Raw genomic sequence first — 23046 nt, 5'->3', positions numbered from 1 at the left:
AAGTCTCCGGGGCTCCGGGGAATGGAACAAAAAAAAAAAACTTGCATCACAGCAAGAAGTTTCAGTTCGAACTTTTCAACAGTGAGACTTGCAAAGTACTGCAATGCTACAGGCTTGGGGAAGAGTGGCTGGAAAGCTGCCCGGAGGAAAAGGACCTGGGGGTGCTGATTGACAGCCGGCTGAACATGAGCCGGCAGTGTGCCCAGGTGGCCAAGAAGGCCAACGGCATCCTGGCCTGTATCAGAAATAGTGTGGCCAGCAGGAGTAGGGAGGTGATCGTGCCCCTGTACTCGGCACTGGTGAGGCCGCACCTCGAATGCTGTGTTCAGTTTTGGGCCCCTCACTACAAGAAGGACATGGAGGTGCTGGAGCGTGTCCAGAGGAGGGCAACGAAGCTGGTGAAGGGCCTGGAGCACAAGCCTTATGAGGAGCGGCTGAGGGAACTGGGGCTGTTTAGTCTGGAGAAGAGGAGGCTGAGGGGAGACCTCATCGCGCTCTACAACTACCTGAAAGGAGGTTGTAGCGAGGTGGGTGTTGGTCTCTTCTCCCAAGTAACAAGTGATAGGACAAGAGGAAATGGCCTCAAGTTGCGCCAAGGGAGGTTTAGACTGGACATTAGGAAAAATTTCTTTACTGAAAGAGTGGTCGGGCCTTGGAACAGGCTGCCCAGGGAAGTGGTTGAGTCCCCATCCCTGGAAGTATTTAAAAGACGTGTAGATGAGGCCCTTAGGGACATGGTTTAGTGGGTATGGTGGTGTTGGGTTGACGGTTGGACACGATGATCTTAAAGGTCTTTTCCAACCTGTATGATTCTATGATTCTATGATTTCTCCCTTAGACATAACTTTTTGCTAATGGCCTGACCCCAGCTGAAACAATACCTTTGATATGAGAATCATTGCATCCTACTGAATACAAGTCCTCATAATGTTCATGCTTCAAATGACTGGATGTGGGATCACTTTGGGAGTCTCAGTAGCAGTGAGCTCCAGGCCAGCTTAATAGACACTTAAGTCTGGCAAAATCCAGTGAGCTTCAGTACAAAGACTCAGTGTGGACTATTACACCTGGGCTTTGCTCGTGATATCAGTCTCTTCCTCTCTTGCTATTTTCTTGCTGCCTGAACTGTTCAAGGAAAGTTTGTTTGCATGGAAGTGAGAATAGCAACACATTTTACAGTTTCCCTAGGGTGGCAGAAAAATAAAAAGCTTTTTGACAACCGCTGAGATCTTTAACAAACACAAGAAATCCATGGCTTGGATGTGATGTTTACTGAAGCACCATTTACTACCTGTCTCTTGGTTCACAGGCAGAACACTCTGCAGAGTCAAAAACCTTTCTTTGTATGGCTTAGAGTGATCTTCATTAGCTATGCTACTTAGACTTTCATTGCAATTTGATGTGCTGAATGATATGGCACTTGCTCCTGATGCATTGCTTTGTTTCTCCTGTGGTACCATTGCCTAAGCGTAGGGAAACATGTTCTGTTGAATCTGGTGCCTCTGACAGTGAGTGATCATATGTAATCAATGATAATTAAACCTATCGATCCCATGGATTCATGTCAGACCTGAGCCTCTCGCACTGACTCAGTGTTGCATCACCAGAAAATCATCATTGCTGAAGTCGGACTGTCAAGTTCTGAGATGAGGCTACAGAGCACAGAGGAAGACAGAAAGGCAGGTGATTTTGGGGTCCATCCAGCTAGCAGGAACAGTGGCCTCCCTCAGTGATGATGGCCTTTTGACTGTATACCCTCCTGGACTAGGGAACCCATAGAAAACATCTGGGGACAGCTCCCCAGCAACTGCATGTTCACAAGCTAGCACTCTCCTTTCAGATATCAGATATGTTTGTATTGTATGTAGGACAATAGCCGCAGCGTCTTTTATTTTCTGGGGGTCTGCAAAGTTGTGTTTCCTTTGATGTCTGCTAATATGTAATATATTTGATTGATCAACCACAAGACTTTTCAAAGACTTGAAAAACTGGTGCGTGCTAAACTCCACTCAAAGTGAATTCAGGACCAGTCTTCCATTTGTGATCCTGGAGATCTGCTGCTGACTCCAAAAAGCATGAAGAGAACAGCAACTGCCACTTCATTTTTGTATTGCCAACTCAGAGACTTCACCACCGAACACAAGAGCCCTCTGATCAGCGCTCCTGGCTTGGTGACCTTCAATTCTTTAAGCATTGCTCGTAGCCATCGAAAACTAAAAAGCTGAAGTTCATGCAGAGGCAAATTGAGGGAGAAGTAAGTAAACGCTGGGATCTAATCTTTTAGATTTATGGTAGCCATAGGTTGTAGCCATATACTTTTAAAGACAGAAGGAGCCTTTGTAATTTTCACTTTGCATAAAACAAGGTGGAGTGTTACAGTCATACCTTCGGGTGAGCTAGACTAGATTTTACAGGCTTCAGGTGGTGGAGAACCTGTCATATCCTCAGGTGAACTCTCTGCCATTAAAAATATGCAGCTTATCTGTAGTCAGAACTTGTCTGGCTTGAGCTACCAGCCTGTGAAGTGTTATGCATTTGTATGCTAAATTAAAGAGCCCTCTGCCCTTATATATATATTATTCTCCTGAATTTCTATTTGGAATTTTTTTCACTTACTGCTTTTACATTTCATTACTGTTCTGCTGCAAGAGTTCAAAGTTTTCAAATGAAAGTCCTATGCAATTCCAGGAGACAATGCTGTTCTACACCAGTCTGTTTGCAGTACAGTATGGGGCGAAGGGAAATGCATGCACAGCTCCCATCAATGCTGAATGTCAGCTTTAACAGTCCTCCCCTCTCCCTCCTCCCCCTGCCCCCCGAGTATGGATTATATCTAGGTCTTTTCGCCAGGGGCCTATATCCTAGCAGTTTGCCATTCTCGGATATTAACGCTTGAAGTTTTAATGAGCACAGGCAAAGGAGGAAGCTTAGCAACGATACAGATAGTACAACAAATATGGGATAAGCAGTTTGAGATTAGATTTTAATGCCATCTTAATGACAACACCAAGATCCAGTTATTGCTCTGCGTAACTATGGCACTAACACAGATGCCAGAACACTGCAGCACGTATGCACTATTGGGGTTTTCCACTTTGGGAAGTGGGATTTTGGAAGCAACCAGGACAAAGGGAGAGGAAGAGGCGACAGACAGCATGGTGTCAGGGCAGAATTACCTCTAGCTGAATAACATATTCAGTCTGCTCAAGCAGCTTGATGGTATGGTCAAAGTGCCCTCACTTGCATTCATTTCTCAGAATTTCTCTTGATCCTGACAGACTGGAGAATTACAGCAAAGGTATTGGCACTATTTATTAAAGATCGCATTTTCTTGCAGGCTTTAACCCCCTTTTTAGCTCCATTCACTCCCAGGAATGACAGGTATATTATTAACAGATACAATCAGGCTTCAGAAATTATGTCTGTGGTTTTTTGAGAGAGGAGTAGTTAAACTAAACGTGTGAAACCTGGTTGGCCAAAACCAGAAGTGAAAGCTGTGAGATGCTATAAACTCCCCAAACAAGCTAAAGTCAGCTTGCCTTTTGGGAATCACCAGCCAAGAAGCAGAAGGGAAAGGTAGCCAAAATTGGAAACAGATCCTCAAGCCTAAACCCTGTGCAATGTAGAAGAAAAACAGCGAGATAGGATCTGAAGAGTTTGAGATGGGACATGGGGAATTGTCCCTCTTACCACTTGTCTAAGAGGATGCCCTGGAAGGATTCAGTGTGTTAGACACCAGCCTCTAAAAAAGACCACGGTTACCAGAATTTCATTCCTGCACATGTCCCAAAACAGGGGAATAACCTTGTCTTTACTTGTGCCCCGCTGCTAGTACTGCCTTTATGCCATGCCCTATACGAGACAAGCTTTAGAAAGGCAGGATGACTGCACGTATAGAATGAGGCGGGAGGAATGGGGAAATAAGACAGCAGACCTGTTTGAGTCCAGAGAATGGAACAATGGCAGAAAGAGGAACAAACCCCCAGTCCTTCAACGTCTTTAATGTTGCCACCTTGATACATCCTCTGCCTGACCTCGCACCAGCTTCAGGAGCTACTTCACACGCAGTCCTTTATCTTGCTGGAAATCTCTGAAAAACAACCAAGGGCAAAGGACTTACAGTTCATTGTCCTGCTCCTTCATCTCTGATTCTTCATGCTGCCACAGAAAGAGCCAAGTGAGCAAGGCACCACGGTCCCTTTACTCCTTTCTTTTCTATATCACACATCTTAGAAATAATCAGCTGCAGGAAAACCGAACGAACTGGTGGGATGTTATTGCATGCCCATTATTGCCATGCGGTGGTTTATCACTGTGTGATATACTAATTCTATACTGAATCTGGTTACTGTACCACCAAAAAGTGACGGATGGTTTGAAAGGTTCACAGAGGTCAGGGGCAGACTCAGCATCAGAGCAGTGTAAAAATCAGTTCACGCTAAGAATATCTGGAGTTGTGCTTTTGTCACCCAGTAAAATTTCAGCGTCAGTTCAGATCTCTTATTATCCTTGTGCTGATCTTTGCCACAAGGAGAAGCAAATGACTGAACAGGAGACTTAACGGTCCGTGTATCGATGTCTCAAACCCTTCCTCTCTCCCTTTCTCTGTGAACCCTGGAAGCACACGTTCATCTCCCAGCAGGCCTGACTCAGGCCCTTCTACTTTCCAGGAAAGACCCAAAGCTGCAGCTTTCTGTACGTTGGCCAAAGGAGAAATAAGAAACAAAGGAGACAGAGGGCCAAGACAAGCATTTATAAGGGAATGTGAGATTTTTGAGGAGAAAATAATGAAACACAAAGATAATGTCAGAGGGAGTAGCCACAGAGAAAAATCCCACAAAGAGCAAAGCTAAGGAGAGGTGGGAGGAAGATGCTGATCAGAGGCTAAGGGGAAGAGAGAGCAAAATGAAACAAAAAGGAGTCTCAGCAAATTTCCATAATGTAACACTGATGAAGCCTTTTATGATTATAGACAGGGATTCTCAGAAATGTTCCCTTGCAGGAAGTTTGCATACTCATATTTTAATATCTCTGAACACTTTCCCAGACTCGGTAGAAGTGGAAACTTTTTTGTTAGTGCTGCATGCTCTAAATCTGGGCTGCCCCTGTGCATCACCAAGCTCCGTGGAGCAATATCACTGAGGTCTGCTCCGGAGGGACTGGCACGTTGACTTCAGGTCCATGCTGCCTCCAGAGAGTGTGATAGCCCTGCACTGAAACTGCTCTTCAGGAGAAGCAGGGTAAGAAATACGCTATGTCCTGCCAAAGCAATGGAGACATTGCTTGCATGGTATCTTGGTTCTTATCCAGAGCTAGACAGAAGCCTGAGCTGATTCGACCTGTGTGTTGGATGTAAAATACCATGAAAAGTAATGACATTCTGGACTACCTGAAGAAAAGCCAAATCCACAAGTCTTGTACGGCCTTAAACGCTTCCAGAGATCTCAGCCTGCACCTACTTCAAGTCCAGACTCAAGCACCAACCCAGTGTGCAAACAAACAGTACGAATTATTGCTATTTATGTACGACCACTTGTTTACCTGACTCTATCCTCTCAGATTAGCTATTGTTCATTTTCCCAGACTGAATGTTTGGCCGCAACATTTCCTGAGATAAATCTACGCAACTATAAATAACAAAAAAGATTATAGTTGTCCTTGAATCAATTTTTGAAAGGTACACACCGCCGTTCAATACTACTGTCAAAAAAAAAGACTGCAAGAGAAATCACCTTACAGCAGAGAGGAAGCTTTTGAGTTCCACAGAGTGATTTTTACCAGACTTTTCTATCTGAAACACATTTTGCTTGTGCAGTTGATTTGTACAGAATAAATCCATCTCAGTCACTTTGTGAGGACTGACACCAGTTGTCTAGTCTCTCTGAGTCCTACGAAATGACAAGAAATAGTCTCTGATCTCTTCAGGGCCTCCGCTGCAGACTTCAGGGGGAGGACTTTCCAGTGGATTCCCCTCAAAGTTGCACGAACAGTAATTGTATCCCCAGTCCAGGTTCACCAGCTCCCCAAACCTTGCTGGAAGAGACCGTAGATGGTTGTTTCCCAACCAAAGCGTGTGCAGATTCCTTAAAAGACAGACATCCTCGGGCAGACTCTCCAGTGAGTTGAAGAGCAATAGCAACGTTTCCAGTTTCTCCAGATGCCGAATGCTGGAGGGGATTGTGCCTATTTTGTTGTCACTCACATCTAGAAAGGTGAGGCTCCCCAGCTGGCAGAGGGGTGCAGGCAGTTCGGTGAGGCTGTTGTTGGCCAGGTGGAGGCTGTGCAGCCTTTGAAGAGCCCCCATTTCTGGAGGCAGCGAGCTCAGGCTGTTGTTGCTCAGAGTGAGCCTCTCCAAGTGTCTCAAAGTGCCAATTTCGGCAGGGATTTTCTTCAAGTTGTTGGAGTCCACGTAGAGGCAGGTTAGGTTCCTGAGGTGGCTGATCTCTCGGGGGAGCAGCTCCATGCGGTACCTCAGGCAGCTCTCTCGTTCTGGGCTCATGTCCAGGACCTGTAGCTGGTCCAAGCCAAAGACCTGCGCAGGAACTGACGCCAGCTCTCTGCCTGAGATCTTGAGTTTCTTCTTCCCTTCATACTTTGGATCGTGCTCTGTAAGGTACCTCCCGAGAGGATCGGGGCCTGTGGAGGCACACCCGAAGGAGGTGGCTGTGTCCATTGACCCACCAGAACCGTGGCTGGTTGATCGGAGACGGTCACTGATGATTTGTTGCGTTGAGGTTCTCGGTGGATCACGGCCCTCCGTCAGCTTTCCTCTCTGACAGGCACGTTACCAACACACATGCAGAGTGTTTGGGTTGCTCAGATACATCCCACTGAGTAAACACTTGGCATTCTCACTTGATCAGGTGTTTCCCTTCCAGCTCTGCAGCGTACACAAAGCCCAGCTCCCGGGCTATGACGTTGCCTCTCGTGGTTGCAGCCAGTGAGCTGGTGGCAAATATGTGTTTAGAAAGCGAAACAGCAGTGCTGTGCCTGTGCTTTTCAGCAAATTGGTTCAAATCCTTGTTTGTGTGTAGCTTTCTCCTTCTGGGAGCACCTAGGGTGCCGTTGTCCGAGGAATTCATGTTGGTCAGTCCCAAGGGATTGCAATGGAAGCATCAAGGCTGGGTAGATAAAGCACATGGTAAATGGGACAAGGAGAAGGCAGACTCATAGCTGGTGGCTTGGGAGCTGGGAACCATGAACAGATCCTGTCCTCAGGTCACTTTGTGCCTTTAACATTCAGCAAACACAATAAAGAATAAATTTTGAAATCTGGAAGGCCTTCTCTCTCCTGCTGAGTGTACGAACCCCTGCACCACAGAGATACCCTCTTTCTTGTGCTGCACTTGCTCTGGCATATTTAAAAGAAAATTTTTATTCCTCGCTGGCATAGCTTTTGTAGGAGACATGTAAAATGCCAGGTTTATCCCAAGCCACTCAGCACAGCATGCGATATAGAGAGCAGGGCATTTTCCTGGAAGGAGAAAATTGTGGGTTTGAAGCCTCAGGCTGAAAGAGCCCACCTCTTTTACTTCATTCTCTGATCCTTAAGGCTTTCAGCTGAAAAATGCTTAGTAAAACTATTTCAAATGCTTTTCAAAGAGAGGGGATCTCCACAGCCTCCCACAGGCTGCTGAAGGTGGAAGACAATGTGTTAGAGGTATGGTGTAAGCAGGTCTATCAGGTCGGGTCTTGTGAAGGTGGGGCACATCAGCTTTGCTTTCCCACCCTGCTCAGTTCTGATCTCCTTGGCCCAGGATGGTGCTGAGTTTCCCGGGAGCCTGTGTCCCAGCATCAGGGGGGTGTGTGGCTGCACAGATGAGTGGCGAGTGCTGGGAGCCCTCTATCAGGTGCTGACAAGAGGATTTCAGAATCATTGTTCAACCCTCTGAACTTACACTTTAGGCTCTGCTGTTTTTTAATTGGGTTTCACCCTGAAATACAGATTATCAGGGCTGTCGCATGCTGGCTAAAACTCTTAACTTGGATTCAGAGTGCAAATACCATAAACCTATTGAAACCAAGCCCTAAATTTCCTCCAGATTCATTTTTAACATCTGTAAGAGAAAACTATATCACTTGCCTAGTATCGAGCAGTGTTGTGAGGTTACTTTGGCATTATAAGCTCCTGGGATGCTGGTGGCAGGAGACAGGCCTGCTGGGCTTCCCAACAGGGACTGCGCAAGCTGTTGAGCTGGGGCTATCACAGTTGAGTGCACAATGGCATGAGCAGATCATGGGGACACTGAAAGTGGCTACTCCTGCTCTTTAGGGTCACCATTAATGTCAATAGGGTTTGAAGGCTGTGCTAGCTTCATCAAGAAAGGGTGGACGTTTTACACTAAAAAGATTCAGCAGAACTCGAGAAAGTCTAATAGTTGTTCATAAGTAAGAGCGGGTACAATAACTTGGAAATATATGTACATCGGAGATGAGTACAGCAGCCAAAGAAAAATGAGATTTTCACTTGCAAGGGAAAGTTGCTTACCAGAAATGACAGACCTCACAATCGACCATAAAAATAAGACTCAAAGTTAAACTCAACTCCCATCAAGAAAGTGCTGAAGAAGTTATTGCAATGAGAGTCATTTCAGACTTGGACGAAAGCCATCTCCCACATTAAGGGGAAAAATGTATTTCTAAGAACATGTTGTCAAATACGTCTGTCCTGTGAAATAAACTGAATTGCTGTGTGTCCTGCCCTCTGCTTAAACATGCTTATCTCTCCAAATCAAAACCTGAGTCTTTCAGAAAGCATGTCCTGCAGAGCCAAAGGCCGTGGTCAGAGAGAGGTTTTTGTGATGTTGGGCACTGTTCTCCTGTTGCACTTTTTCACAACTGGTGTTTGACCCTGGGTTTTCCTTTACTAAGGTGGCAGGTTCTTTTCTGCTCCATCTTGCAGACATCCTTCTTCCTGATGCTGGTCGCTGGCTCATCGGGAATGTCAGAGTATGATTAATGTCCCTCTGTCAAATTGTCCCCTTGTGCTTTCTACTTATGGTTCATGATCCAAAATGTAAAATAACAAGAAAGAGCCCATATTTTCAACACATGATCCCCCTAGAAACTCATCAGGATATTCTCATTCTCAGTTCAGACAAACTCCAAGAATAGTGCCAGCATCAATATTCTTGAGTCAAGCTACGCAAGGTATTCAGAAGTTAGCCCTTACAGTGAAAATCTGCTTTGTAGAGCAAATCTGAAAATCAGTCTCCTGTTCATCATGTCTTCATGCTTTTCTAATCAGTTGTTCCCCTTTCCCAAGTCAGAAGACAAAAATCTATGTTTGTGATGTCCAGGTTTAATCCAGATTGATGAAGCTAAGCAGGCTTTCTTTTTTTAATTCCACTTCACCATTTACAAAGGTGTTGAAAGGAAAGTCCAGACTCTGGTGGACCCTTATTACCCTAAGGACCTCAGACAGGTGCTCAGATTGGCACATAGGAGGCAATTGGGTGGCTGATGCAGAGACTGTTCCCCCAGCAGCGCTGGCTCTGCAGAGACAGCAGCAAGGAGGACTCCTCGTGGTCTCTGATGGATGCTCACCCCTATGCACAGCTGCAGGTTGGGTCCAGAGCCTGTCTTCACCCCTAGGCTGGCTTTGTCCTTGTGCTGCTCTTCCTGCCCATGCCATGGAGCAGCAACCTTAACCCTCAGCAGCGCTGGACTCCAGCTCACGGAGGCTGAAGGAGGTGGTAGTGGATTTTTTTCAGTCTATGTTGTTACTGTTGAGTTAGTGCAGTCACTTTAAGAAAATTTTCCTGTTATTGCCTGGCACAAGGACAGTACAGGTTTGTGCCGTAACCTTGTCCCTCTACCTCTGAGTTGCCTGGCTGCTAGTCACATAGCACCCGACATCGCATCGTCTGTAACACATATATCCCCACACCAACTCAGTGGGAACATGAGTCAGTAGTGGTAGAAGATAAAGACAGCTACCAGAAGATCTTTTTTCCATGAAGACCTAGTTAATGTAGGCAACACAGCCCAGAGTGCTTCAGCTGACTACTTTAGGGTGAGCTGAATCGCTCTCCAGGCTCCACAGCTCACACTGGAGCCACCAAAGTGCAGGTGCCGTGGCCTGACTCTGATTCCCACTATGAGAGACTGAGCATGGGATTCAGATACCTAGATATAAGCACCTCACATCATTTGATGTGATACGTAACCTTCCCTAGGGTCACCCACTGCAGATCTGGAAAGACTCCCCTAGGTCCCCTCCATATCTGCCAGTGCCCTGTCAGTGTCTCTGGCACCCAAGACATTGTTGGATGGTCATACCCAGCTACGCCTAGGCATCAAGTCCTGCTCCAGAAGCTGCCAAAATGCAATCTATAGCAGGGTAGAGCTTGGCCAGTTTCCATATGAAAACACTGAGCCATCAGTACACTCTATTTTCTTCTTTTTTTTAATAATTTTAATTATTATTTTCTTAAAATTGCCCGGAATGTAAAAGCTATGCTCATCTCCCAGCCAGTTTTGTGTCAGAGCACAGAGCTTGGGCTTAGCTGCTACAGCATTTTTATTGTTTCTCTGCGAAAAAAACACAAACATTTGGTTTAGTCCTGAACAGAGTGGTCTTGCTTTGTTTACACATCTCCAAATAAACATGTAGAACAGAGTTCAGCCTTACACGGTTTAATTATCCCATATTAACAACAAGAGGTGGGAAAAGAACAGCTCAAGAAAACAGCATCACAAGGCTGTACTGAGAAGGGCCATTCACAAGTGGGAATCCATTCCCTGCTACAGCTTCCAAGAAGCAGCCAATTCAAAAATTTAGAAAACAAGTATAAATTGTTAAATAATTTAACACAAAAAAATATTTTCCTCAAATGGTCCTGTTGGTTTGGTTTGGTTTGGTTTTTAATTTATTTATTTGACAGGGAAAAAATGTAATGGAATAATGGTCTGTTTGCTATAATTGCAATAATTTACACACTTGATTTAAAAACAAAACAAAAAACAACCCACAGTGATGCCATAAAACCCACGTGTCATTAGCACCTTTTTAATATGTAAATAATACATCGTCTGGCTCTCTAATGCAATTTTAACAGTATATCCTCTCTAACCACAGGACCAGCCAAAACAAAATCCGACAAAAATATCAGCGTATTCCTGGCTTTAAACCTCAGACTTTATGGTGACGTACCAGCCGCTTTGTTGCAGAGACAGGAACATTGAGATGCAAAAGCTGCAGCCCTCCCTTATTCAAGAGCGGTTAGAGGAGAGGCTGTCAGCACTGTCCCTGCCCTATCTGCCACCTCCTGCCTGCGTGGTCACCTTGCAAGACGCTGGACAGACAATACACGTCTGCTTGTCGCCTTCCAGCACACACAGTCACCTGCTCAGGCACAGAGGCATCTGCATTTTCTGGAGGGCAGCTTTTGACCATGCCCAGGGCTGTACTTGTAGGTTTACTGTCTGCCCAGATGGCAGATCTAATTTGGAAAGTAATCTCAGGCTACCTTTCCAAAGACTGCAAATACCCATGAACAGACTGAAGCAAAAACTGTTGCAGCTTTGGGTGTTTGAGCTTGCAGGGCAGAAATCCTGCAAATAAACCCTCCTTTCTTACCTTTTATTGCAGGTGACTTTTCAGGCACATTCACATAGGGCTTGCTTCTGTAAGAGGTGGCAGCTACAGAAGCCTCCCTTTGATGACTATACCCGTAGTAACTGGGTGGCTATAAACACGGGTCTTGATCTGGGTCTGCAGCATGTGTCTCGGACTCCTCTCAGCAGCAACAGATTATGCTTGGTAAATGCCATTTGACTGGCTGGAGAGAAAATGAGATTTAAGAAAAAGCAGGGAAATGGCACCCACTGAATTCAGGGCACAGAGACAGTCTGGGGTGTCTCCAGGACCAGACTGAACAGACAACCATATGCTGGGGAATATGCTGGAGCAAAGGGAATTAGGCTGTGTCCCCTTTTCTGGGTGGAGAAGTTGCAGAGCCGTAGTCTGTGCCTAATCCATGCAGATCTTTTCACTGCTATTAAAGATACAGGTGTGTCCCTCATGTTCCTAACACAGACTCTAGCAATGGCTCCAACAGACATTCAAATGAAAAGGGTTATCCAAAAAAACCCCTAGATCTCCTTCAACTAGATACCACTGCACCATCTCACCCACTGGGGGTTGGACTAGATGAACTTTAAAGGTCCCTTCCAACCCAAACTATTCTATGATTCTGTGATCTCACAAGCGTGAAAGACCCTGAAATTTGTTTAACAGAACATCATTATGTATCTACCCTTCGCATGGTGCACTGGAGCGTATTATTCTATGCCATGCATGGCACATGCAGACACACATGATGAGAGACAATCTACAGAGGCTGAGGAGTCACCATCGTGACAGGAATTAAATGTCACATTAACATGGCCCAGTTAACATGTTTGACCTCCATAAAACCTGCTCATTGCCATCACATTTATTCAAAATGATGTCTCGTGCCATGTCGAGAGGTATTCCTTGCGTAGAAAACCTGTTCTGCCTCACCACTGGAGGGATGAAATCTCACTCAGCCTGGACTAGGAAAAACGGTGCTGTTAAATACAATGTGATCAACACGTTTGCTTAATACTGAAATACAGCAAGCTGACCTAAGATGCAGTACAGTAACAGAGATACCATTGAGAGTTACTTAAAAGCGGTAAGCTTTTCACTTTATGATATTTTCACTTTGATTGGTCTTTCCATAGGAAGAAACACAGTAAAATCAAATCAAAGAATTTATTTGCATAGGAAATAGCAAAAATAGCACCACTGAGAGCTACACAGTAAAGGCTTTGTTTAACCCTGGCATGTGAACATGTTATTTAATTTCATTTTTCAGTAAAAGCAGAGGCAAATTTTATCTGCTATTGGGTGAGAAAAAGACTCCAAGGCTGGTAAATACTTATCTCTGGGTTTTAGAAGTGGGGTCTTATTCTGGGGTGGTTACAGACAGCTGTGGCTTATGCTCAGCTTCGCCAGCTTGGAAGCACCATGCCGTATGGAGAACTTGCCAGCAGGGCAGGGTGCCTCTTCGCTGTCTCCAAAAGACCTGATGAGATTTCCAAACACATTCAGCACTTCGTGCCTGTGTCAGGTTCATTACCGCGATCTCTCAATACAAACTGCTTTGTGCAGATGAGTTTTGAAAATGCAGCTGCTTTGCTGGCTGGCACATATATCTGAGGCCTGATCACCTCCCAGATCCACACCTTTGTGGGTGGGATTGTCTTGGTCAGAGGGTTAGACTCACAAATGGCCTATTGTGAAGGTCTTTTCAGACTCCATCCCCTCTTTACTTTCTCTTTGCATTCTCAAGTTGATTTTGGCAATTAGCTGATAGGGGAAACAGGACAGTGTCTGACTTTTTGCTTTCACCCTCAAACAAAATTTCCTCTGGGTTTCTGAAGACCTCTTTGTTCTGACCCTTTCATCAGAGATCAACCTTCTTCTAGACCAGCCTGCAACTTCTCACCTACCCTCTAAAACACGACCCTCCCAAGTTATAATCATAGTGGATCATCTAAAACGGTTAAGTTGGGTCACACTTGGCTTCTTGAGATTTTTAATAGAGTGATAGAGTGATTTCTATGCTGCTCTGGCTGACTTTTGGGTGAAGCAATGGTAGGGAGCTGTGTGTGCGCTGGCAATGAAAAGGGGATTCGGCATCCCTGAGCTGATGGAGGACAGCATCGCGGCTTTTTGCAGAGGCATCTTCCTGACAGAAGGAAGCTAAGCTCCGTCTGGTAAGACCAAACCCTCCAAGCACTGGAGTTCTTGCACAGGGAGCAGTGAGGAGGTTTAGATCATCTCTGCAGTCTCTTCAGGCCTTACTGTGAGATCCCACAGGATCCCATAAAAATTAGCTCCTATAGGATACAAATTCATTTATGGGCAGAAGAACATAAAATTTAATAGGGAATTTCTGGGAAACACACATTGGCTCTTCATAACTGTCCGTCCATTGTGAGCTGAATGAACTGGAGACCTCTTCCCCAGCTTTGGCATGGCTTTCCCTTCCTCCCCTCCATGTGGATGGCAGATAGCACCAACAACAACAATCCTGCGATCAGCCTGTGTCTCACAGTTAATGCCCCGGGCTGCATAGTGCAGGATTTTATTTCAGTTTCAAGGGCAAGGGGTAAAGCTTTGGAAAGAATTAACCAGATAACAGACAAAATTTTGGCATCGGAATGGTTTTGCATAAACAGCTACAGAATGCATCGATACTGTATGCTCTTCAAAAGAGGGAAAAACCACTTATTTTTAATGTTGTAATATGCCCTGATGTTAGAGAAAACAAAAACAAATTCACATATCACATCAAAGATAATAATAATAATAATAATAATTATAATTATAATTCATAAAAATAATCTGACCGACCGGCAGCATTTGTTGGCTTTAGAAGGCCTCCCACGAAAGAAACACAGTTGAAGACATCTGAGACCTCTTGGCAGGCATGATGAATTCAAGTTTTAAAAACAAGTCTGGGGACACTGCCTGCACGCTAGGGCCCTTTGACGTTAGCGGGTCTGGCAGCCAGGCTTGCATAGTAAGCGCACTGAGTGGGGTCACACTGTCCGTTGGCTCCCGGAGGTCCCTGTGGACCCGTGAGACCAGGCATACCAGCTTCGCCTTGAGGGCCGGGTGGTCCTGGCATCCCATCTTTGGCATAGCCAGGCTCCCCTGGGAGGCCTAAAATAAAAATAAAATGCCCTTGGTGAGTGACACCCCCAGGGTGCAGTACTCAGCAGTGTAACATCACAGGAGAGGGCTTTGTTGCCAAACTGGGATGCAGACATCAGCTTCCACAGATTTGGGTGGAAGATCTGGCTAGCATGTATCTACAAGGATGTGACAAGTGTGTCCTCTGAAAGAAAGATTTCCACCCCCTATGGCATCCTTGGGCTGCACAACTCCCCTATGGCTGCTCTCCCTCTGTCACCACGTTGAAGTTGTGCACCTGCACGAGCCAACTAACAACATATAGTCCTTATAGAGAGGAGGTGAGGATGGGAAAGCTTGAGGCAAGACCAACTTTGGGAGATAGATAACTCATTCATATGAAGCACAGTGGGTCCACTGTCATTTTAAGGTGATGCAGGCATTGCCAGTATGCCAGATGCAGACCATGGAGTTATGAAGGCTTCCCATAGTTTCCTTCCCCAACAAAGCAGGGTGAAGGCAAGACTGATCAATGGCTCCTAATTTCAAATTAGAAACTAAATATGTTTGCTGTTTCTTTGTCAGCAAAGGTAAAGCACGAACTGTACGCCTGAGGCACAGGTGTTGGATATGACCTTTTACAACATCTGAAGCTGCCTGGATCTCTGGGTTCAGCTTGGTCACGACAAGATTCTGGCAAGGGCAGATAGGACACCTCACAGTGTATCCAGTAATTAAAGCTTCACTTTGTATTTGTCCCAAAGGTCAGTTAACGTAGCTGTTAGTGAGGTGGATCATTATACCTGTCAATCAGGCTGAGGAAACAAAGGTGGCCAGATACGATGCTGGTGATAGAATTCATCCCTTTGGGCCACTTTCTACAGAAATTGTGTATGCCGTATTTACGTTACCCTGATCGTCTATCTAATATGGCAGAGACCTATGTCCTTGTAGCGGTTCTGAATGATGTGTTTTGTGGGGTGTTCTGAATAAACACACCTGGAATTCCTGGAGGACCTATTTCCCCTCGTTGGCCAACACCAGTGTCTCCTTTGTCACCCTTTGCTCCTCTTTCTCCTGTAGAGAGGGAAAGAAAAATAATAAACTGATGAGCATGATCTACGGAACAAAAGTAAACTACCATAGGTCTTCCATCCATACTGACGCCAATACCTTTGCTAAAAATAGTTCCTAATTGTGGCCAATCCTCTGAAATGGGATGTTAACTGGGAATGAAGACTTGCCCTGCTCCAATTCTGGCCAGAGGTGGAACACAGCAGCAATTGCTGGTTACATTCACCTCCTCTAGGTCAACAGAGTGAGGCTGCTTCTAACACATGCATTTTGAGGACCACTTAGATGCTACTAACAGGAGAGGTGGTTGCCAAAGTGTGGTGGACACCTCCCTTTATGGGACTGCCCAAACACACCAAGTTTCACTCACCTTTGGGACCAATCGGTCCAGGTGGCCCTTCAGACCCAGTCTGTCCAGGCCGGCCAGGCTCTCCTGGAGGGCCAGTTCTTCCTGGGAGTCCTTCCTTCCCAGGGGGACCAGGAGGTCCTGGTCTGCCATGGGATGCTTTTACATGTGCAGGCTGTATCTGAGCCAGGAGATAGGTTAACTTCGCTGTGAAGAGAGGGAAATGGGTTTGTTAGGCTAGAACGTCAGTGCTCCAAGAGATGGAAAGCCAGAACCAGTGGCCCAGTAAAGTCCAAGTATTGTCACAGATCAATTTTTCAGGGTCACTCATTTGTTTTTCCCACACAATCCTTCCCCATAAGCCATGATGGTGCCTCCCTGACCCTCTTTAAATTATTTAAACCTCATTTCTCAGTAGCTTGAAACTTCTCTTAAGTTTCATACTTAATCCTAAACACTTCTCTCATCCTCTGCTCCTCGTCCACCAAAGATCTGAAATGTCCTTTCCTTCAGCTGTGCAGCTGGTGGATTTCAGTCAAACTGGATTCAATGCTGCTCTGAAAAGAAGAAGCCTATTTCCACTGCTTCTGCTACACAGAGCAAAACGCTACATGGCTGCTCTGTAGGGAGAAAGCTTACTTTTCTTGTTCTGGGCTGTTACACATGTGGAGTTAAAGCTCATGTACCCGTCTCTGAAAGTGAAGTCAGAAACTGTAACTAAGGCAGCTCCCTGCGTCAGCATATTCTCCAATTTCCAAGCATGCACATTGCTTGCTACTTCCATATTAAGACCCTGAACAGCCTAGAGAGCTCTTCAGAGACACTCAGCATCACAAAACCATCCTACAGAATAGAGGGAGAAGGGTTTTCTATCTTCTCTTCATTGATCCAAAATCTTGAATGCTTTTAGATTGGCATGGAATTTGAAGTCTGAGAGTGTGTAAATAAAATCCTTCAAACAAACCACTCCATTGAACCATGATCTTTAGAATGGAGGAAAATGCCTGCAGCTATATGTCAGCTGCTCCAAGAGCTGTGTGAGAAAAAGCACTACAGCTCTGCATTTCACTGTAGATGGGGTCAGTAGTGGTCTGCAATCCATGTACTGAGAGAAGCAGCCGTCCACATCCACTCCACCCCCTCTTCTCATACTGATAAGTATCAAATGTCACAGCCAGAAATGAGGAACATTCCTCGTCCCGCTGGGACCTCAAAAGAAAGTTTAGGTCCTACTCTGATTACTTTCTTTTCCAGGGCCCCAAATTAATCTGGCTGAATGCGTATCTTCTCTTGTCCTACCATCTCAGCCCAGGCATCTGCAGGAATGCGTCTGCAGCAAAGCTGTTTTGGTAGCAAAAAGCCATCAGGTGCTTAGCACAGGCGACGGCCTTGGGTTGAAGAAGGGAGAAAGCCCCTGTGCTATTGCTGGGAACATCAAGGTTGGGGAACAGTAAAGCTTGCTAAGCACATTTCATTTTACACATTCCTCCTTCCAGGCAGGCTTGTTGCAACATGGCCTTCCATAAGCAGGAGAGGTTCAGGTATCACCACCACAGCTGTGGAAAGTATCTTTCATCCTCTCAGATATATCTGCTGACTTCCCAGAGCTGATTACTTACCATCTAGCTGTTTGGCTAACTCCTCCTGGATGAGCCTTCTCAAAGTCTCTAGAGATGGGGGTTCCCCCTAGAGAGTAATAATCACAACAGTAACAAGACATAATAATCACAGCCAGGGGATGTGCAAATTAAACCCTCCACAAAGGGTTTAATGGGTTGCATTTCATCACTCACAGCATACACAGGGCTGCAGGGACTACCTGAAAGAAGAATGTAAAGGGACTCAATACATCCACAATTCCCAACTTGCTGGCAAGCCATGGGCTCAACGGTGTAAGCAGGGAGCCTGGTCGGAGGGCATAGTTGGGGACACTGTCCCCATCTCCTTCCTAGAGAAAATATCCCTCCTATACTCACAGGAGAAGTAGTAGAAATCGAACCAGGAGGCATCCTCTGCCCTACTAGATCACAGTGGAAAGCCTACCTCCTTTTTCAGCATTGCACGTTTCTTTGCAGAGAGAAGCACGCGTGCCCCCAGGGTAGTTCAGGTGGGTATCTAGACTTGCTCTAAACACACTGGATGCATCGCCTGCCAACAGGCCTTATCTCAGGGAACAGAAGCCAGTTTACGCATACGATACCCATTCTTCCAAATGAGTACAAGGTTCTGCCTGATTTCAGGCTGTTGAAGGGAGACAGGGGATGTGGCTGCCTGGCCTTCGTCCCCTACACAGCCTCCAAGGGACAGTATCTTTCATCCCCTCTCTCAGCTCTTTTGTGCGACGTTGCTGTTAAACAGCTGTAATAGCTGTCAAAACTCAAAGCTATGTGAACAACAAGTCCGGCTGATGCAACTGAAAAAACGATGAAAGCATTTTTGTCAGGTGGAAGGAGAATTTTTTAGGTTGTGCCTTTCCAAGAAAATAAAAAAAGTGGTTTTAGGGTAACCAGACTCCTGTTTTTGCATGAATTCAAAAGAAAAAATGTAACTATATTTAAAAAATAAACCATTTTGAACCAGCAAGATCAAATGTTTTCCTCTGTAAATCATAAAATGAGATGTTTCACTTGAAATACACTTTTCTTTTTTTGACTAAAATTATTCTTTGATTTCTGCTAGTTTTGAAAATACTTCTAAAGACTTCATTCTTTTGTGTATGAGCTATTTGCATGAAAGTGTTGCTTTTCCCTCACACCTATCCTTTTAACATACAAGGATGCAGTCTGTGTCCTCTGTGTTTACAAAAACCTCGTGAGGTCTTCTAAGTCAGAAGTTACTCTTCATTAGGAAATGTAGATTTTATCAAATACCTAAGAGACATTTCAATTTTAACCAATAACATTGCTGGTAAGTACAGAGTTGGTCTATTTGCTGCCTTCTTCCCAACACAAATTTTGCATGACAAAAAGATGTGTTTGTTGGTGACAAAAGAAACAGTTTTGTCATTAAGTACTAACCATTTGTGATGGCTCTTAGTGAATATCCCAGTAAGTAAACATGATTATGGAACATACTTTGAAGGCTCACAAATTATCTTTTCAAGTTTTAACCCTATTAGTTGCATTAAGCCTCCATAATCATCACTGGATTTCATCAAAACTCTATGTTGTTGAGACACACAAAGAAATGCTTTGTCTATAATTTACCCAGCTTTTATATCAGAGATTATTTCACTGTTTATTTCCCTCTGAGGTAATCTCAAATTCATCCTCAGGACGCACATAGCGGTTTCACTAGTGTTGGTAGTTTTTCTCATTCTTCTACATACATTACCCTCAGGCACTCTCAGTAGAGATTGTTTCCCGTTAGGGGGAAAAAAAAAAAAAAAAGAGAATATTAACAAAAATAGGATTTCATGAATTCTGATGAGCTGACTCCAGGATTTCCAGGAATAGAGCAGTGACCTTTCCGCGGCTCAGCATTTTGTCTCTCATAACAACCAGCAGCAGAGGAAGGCGTTAAGGCCTCCGTATGAAATGCTGTGCATTAACACCCTTATAGAAACAACCTTTTTCAAACTCCAGACCCATGGCCATAGTTGCATGACCTGATTTAGGCTTTTAGGGGGGTAAGGTGTCAGGGACTGGCTACCCTGGCTATAGGTCTGGATTGCTCAGCTCTCCTGAAGCTTAATCCAACACCCCCACAACACATCCCTGAGATACGTTATAGCTCTCCTTTTTGTGTATCAAGAGATAAAAATGCTGCCTCCCCATTATAACACACACTTGCTCTGGTTTCTATTGGCCTTACTGTTATCTTAGGTACTTTTCTGATCACACACTGTGGCAGTAAAATTACTGTACAAAGCCCTTCTCCGGCAGTCTTACCCTTGGTCCTGGAAATCCTGGTTGTCCTGGAGGACCGGGAGGTCCAACCTGCCCAGTATCTCCTGGGGGTCCATGGGGACCCATCAGTCCTGGATGGCCTTTATGACCAGGTATCCCAGGGTCGCCTGGAGGGCCCTTTTCTCCTTGAGGGCCTTTTTCGCCTTTGATGCCAGGCTCTCCCTATGTGAAAAAAATGACATTATCACCACAAAATAAGAGGCAAACTTCTGATTTCCAAGCACAGCAAAACACAAACAGCTGAGCTGGCAAAGTTACTGAATACAACATCTGGTGCATTACAAATGATCCACAAATTATTACTGACGGAGAATGATTAAAGAGAGGGCTGGGATGGTGGGGAGCATGGCAGATGTCTACAGGCCATGCTTCACTTTTGAATGATCCCTTCCTCGGCCCCTAACTTAAAATAGCTCTCTTTATCTCAATGTCATGAAATAACTAATAATATTCTCCAACCTACCCTCTCTCCTTTGGAGCCAATTTCACCTGGTTTCCCTGGTGCACCCTGCAACAAAATAAGGGTGAGCATGAAAGAGCTATCCATAATAACAGTAAATAATAAAGCACATGCCTTTGCAATGATTCTTATGACCCGAGGAAAATTTCTTTTCCTGACAGTCCCACAGATTCCCGCGAGCTCCCTGTTTGCTCTCAAATATCAACAATTCAAGAAAAAAATCAATTTATTGCAACCCGGGTAGCATCCTTGATGTTTTTTTTCCAAGACACCAGCCCTACTTTGAAACAACTGGGAATTTAACTTACCTCTTTTCCGGGAGGACCTTTCTCTCCTGGTTCTCCCTGAGAGATACAGAGAGAATTTAGCATCGCGCTGCAAGGAGTTGGAAGAAAGACCCTACCTAACAACCACAAATCTTGCTTTCTGTTTAGAGCCCAAGTTTTCTGCTACACAGCAGCAGGTTTGGATGATTTATCCTTATCCTACTGCTATAGGCCATTCCTGGAAAGACACATCTGACTATTTAGAAAGCATTTTTCAGTAAATAGAATCATAGAATCGTTTAGGTTGGAAAAGATCTTTAATATCATCAAGTCCAACTGTAAAGCTTCATACCATGTAAATGTTTGTAAATAAAAGGAATTCATTTCTACCGAACCAGCTGAGATCAGGACAGATGTTTCATTGAACGTGTGTTCCTGCTTTCAATACATTTTATTCCTTTTTCTTACAGATGTTTCACAGAGCTTCGTACACTTTACTTGGGTTGGTTTAGCTTAAGCAGTGCCAATGTTATAGCCATACTAAAGATGTAAAGGAAGTAAATTTTGTAAGAAGAGGTACCATTTTGTATTACACGAGCTGAGATGATGGATACAGAGCCAGTGATAAAGCAAGTTTGAGCCTGAAACTTGCCTGTGTTTCAGAACTATATCATAGAATCATAGAATGGTTTGGGCTGGTAGGGACCTTTAAAGGTCATCTAGTCGAACCCCCAATATCAAATAACCTCAATGTAAACAAGCACACTATTAGGATTTTTTTTTTTATAATCTGAAATTTATAATGTGATAATTAGGCAATACAATCTCTTCATTTTAGCATTTCAGTGAAAAAAAAGTCACTTCAGTCCTGAAGTGCACTGATAAAGCAAAGCAAACATTAAACTAGTTATTGCTAAAATTCTGACCACTTTCCCATATCATGAATGGAAAGATTCATCTTTATAGTCCATTTACAATCCACACACACGATCATATCTATAATGTGTGCATGCAGGCAGTATTTTTACCATAACCTGGAAACACATATAACACCCGGGACTTGTATGTGCTAGCATACATCCATGTGTGCATAAGCAATGTAACTAATTACAGTTATGTGATCACATCAGCTCCAAATTAGGCAGCATCAGACTCACTCAAGTATTCCTTAGGGCCACTTCAGTTTTAAATGGCCACCACGTATCCTGCTTTAAATTAATTTTCCAGAGAAATATTTCTTTCTCCTCTTTTCATTCACGAAACTCCCTTTCCAATCATAAAAAAAAAGAAGAAAAAAAGAATCATCCTGTAGAAGATTCAGCTCTGCTTGATTCGCATGAAAACCTTTTAAATCTCATTTTAAGTCACAACAGAGCTAGAAACAAAAATATTTACCTAACATTCACCTTTTCCATCCTTCCAGTGGAATGTAACATATTTTACTTGCCTTGGAAGGGCTAAAAATACTGGATTTCAAGGCTGTGATATTTTCATGTGTATAGGTATTATTTTAGATCACTTTGGGAGATATATGAATGTTTTAATTGCAATGTACCTCTGTTGCTGGTAAAATACCTATATTGTTTTCAGCACTTAAAATTTCCCTATTTAGCCCTTCTGGGGTTCATGCAGAGATATAGTCTGAGTAACTTAAATACCCTATCCCCATATTAAGAAGACTATTGAACCAGCCTGATTAATGCACACATTATCAGGGCTGACTGACAGGAACCAGGCTCAGTAAACGAGATTATGGATGTTCGTCCATAAGAAAATTGCTATTTTTGCAGTCCAGTTTCCTTTAGAAGTAAAGATTTTGGTTTCTGGATCTGCCTTTTTTACCCAATTAAAGATGACTATGTTCCACCTTCATCAGTCCAACATTTAAAAGCAGGCAATTAGTGGGTCTAATCCATCCCCAGACGTACTTACAGGTGGTCCTCGGGGTCCTATGAAGCCAGGGAGTCCTGGGCTGCCGTTTTCTCCTTTATTTCCTCGAGGACCCTTAGGACAGAAATGAGACAGACACTAGCAGCCCTTTCTCCACCAGCTCTTTTCCAGAGCATGCATTTACAGATACATTGGAACTGGGAAATTTCACTGTAGCAGCAGGACTCCCAAAACTGACAAGGAAAGGAAGAACAAAGTCATTTAGAAAAGCAGATTGCAGACACCATGTTTGCATTATTAATAAGCTATGTGGGGTCCCTGTGAAAAGATGAAAAGGAAGTGACAATTATGGAAGTGACAGGAGGTATGTTCAGTGGCTATTCTGGCGCGGCATGGTTTATAAGGTGGTGTTGCAGAGTGGAAACGCTGTG

General features: G+C 44.4%; 2 protein-coding genes across 2 annotated transcripts in view; both read right to left on the bottom strand.

Moving 5' to 3' along the window:
- Positions 1-5872: 5872 nt before the first annotated feature.
- On the bottom strand, positions 5873-6673 carry LOC142079778 (uncharacterized). The gene has a single exon (XM_075144525.1). The coding sequence runs from the start codon at positions 6671-6673 to the stop codon at positions 5873-5875; it is 801 nt and encodes a 266-aa protein (XP_075000626.1).
- Positions 6674-14245: 7572 nt separating this feature from the next.
- Positions 14246-23046, bottom strand: part of COL22A1 (collagen type XXII alpha 1 chain) — a 213554-nt gene continuing 204753 nt past the window's right edge. The window contains exons 57-64 of the mRNA XM_075141117.1: positions 22658-22729; positions 20768-20803; positions 20463-20507; positions 19982-20161; positions 17711-17777; positions 16116-16298; positions 15671-15748; positions 14246-14701 (exon numbers count right to left, since the gene is read on the bottom strand). Coding sequence (XP_074997218.1) covers positions 14514-14701; positions 15671-15748; positions 16116-16298; positions 17711-17777; positions 19982-20161; positions 20463-20507; positions 20768-20803; positions 22658-22729 — 849 coding nt within the window. The 3' untranslated portion in view covers positions 14246-14513. The remainder of the gene's footprint in view (positions 14702-15670; positions 15749-16115; positions 16299-17710; positions 17778-19981; positions 20162-20462; positions 20508-20767; positions 20804-22657; positions 22730-23046) is intronic.

Source organism: Calonectris borealis, chromosome 2 (assembly GCF_964195595.1).
Source record: "Calonectris borealis chromosome 2, bCalBor7.hap1.2, whole genome shotgun sequence".
NCBI classification, from domain to species: Eukaryota; Metazoa; Chordata; class Aves; order Procellariiformes; family Procellariidae; genus Calonectris; species Calonectris borealis.
This window is presented reverse-complemented; position numbering and strand designations above follow the sequence as displayed.

Excerpts from the sequence above, each read along its gene's own strand:
- LOC142079778 (XM_075144525.1), bottom strand. The coding sequence starts at position 6,673 with ATGGACACAGCCACCTCCTTCGGGTGTGCCTCCACAGGCCCCGATCCT.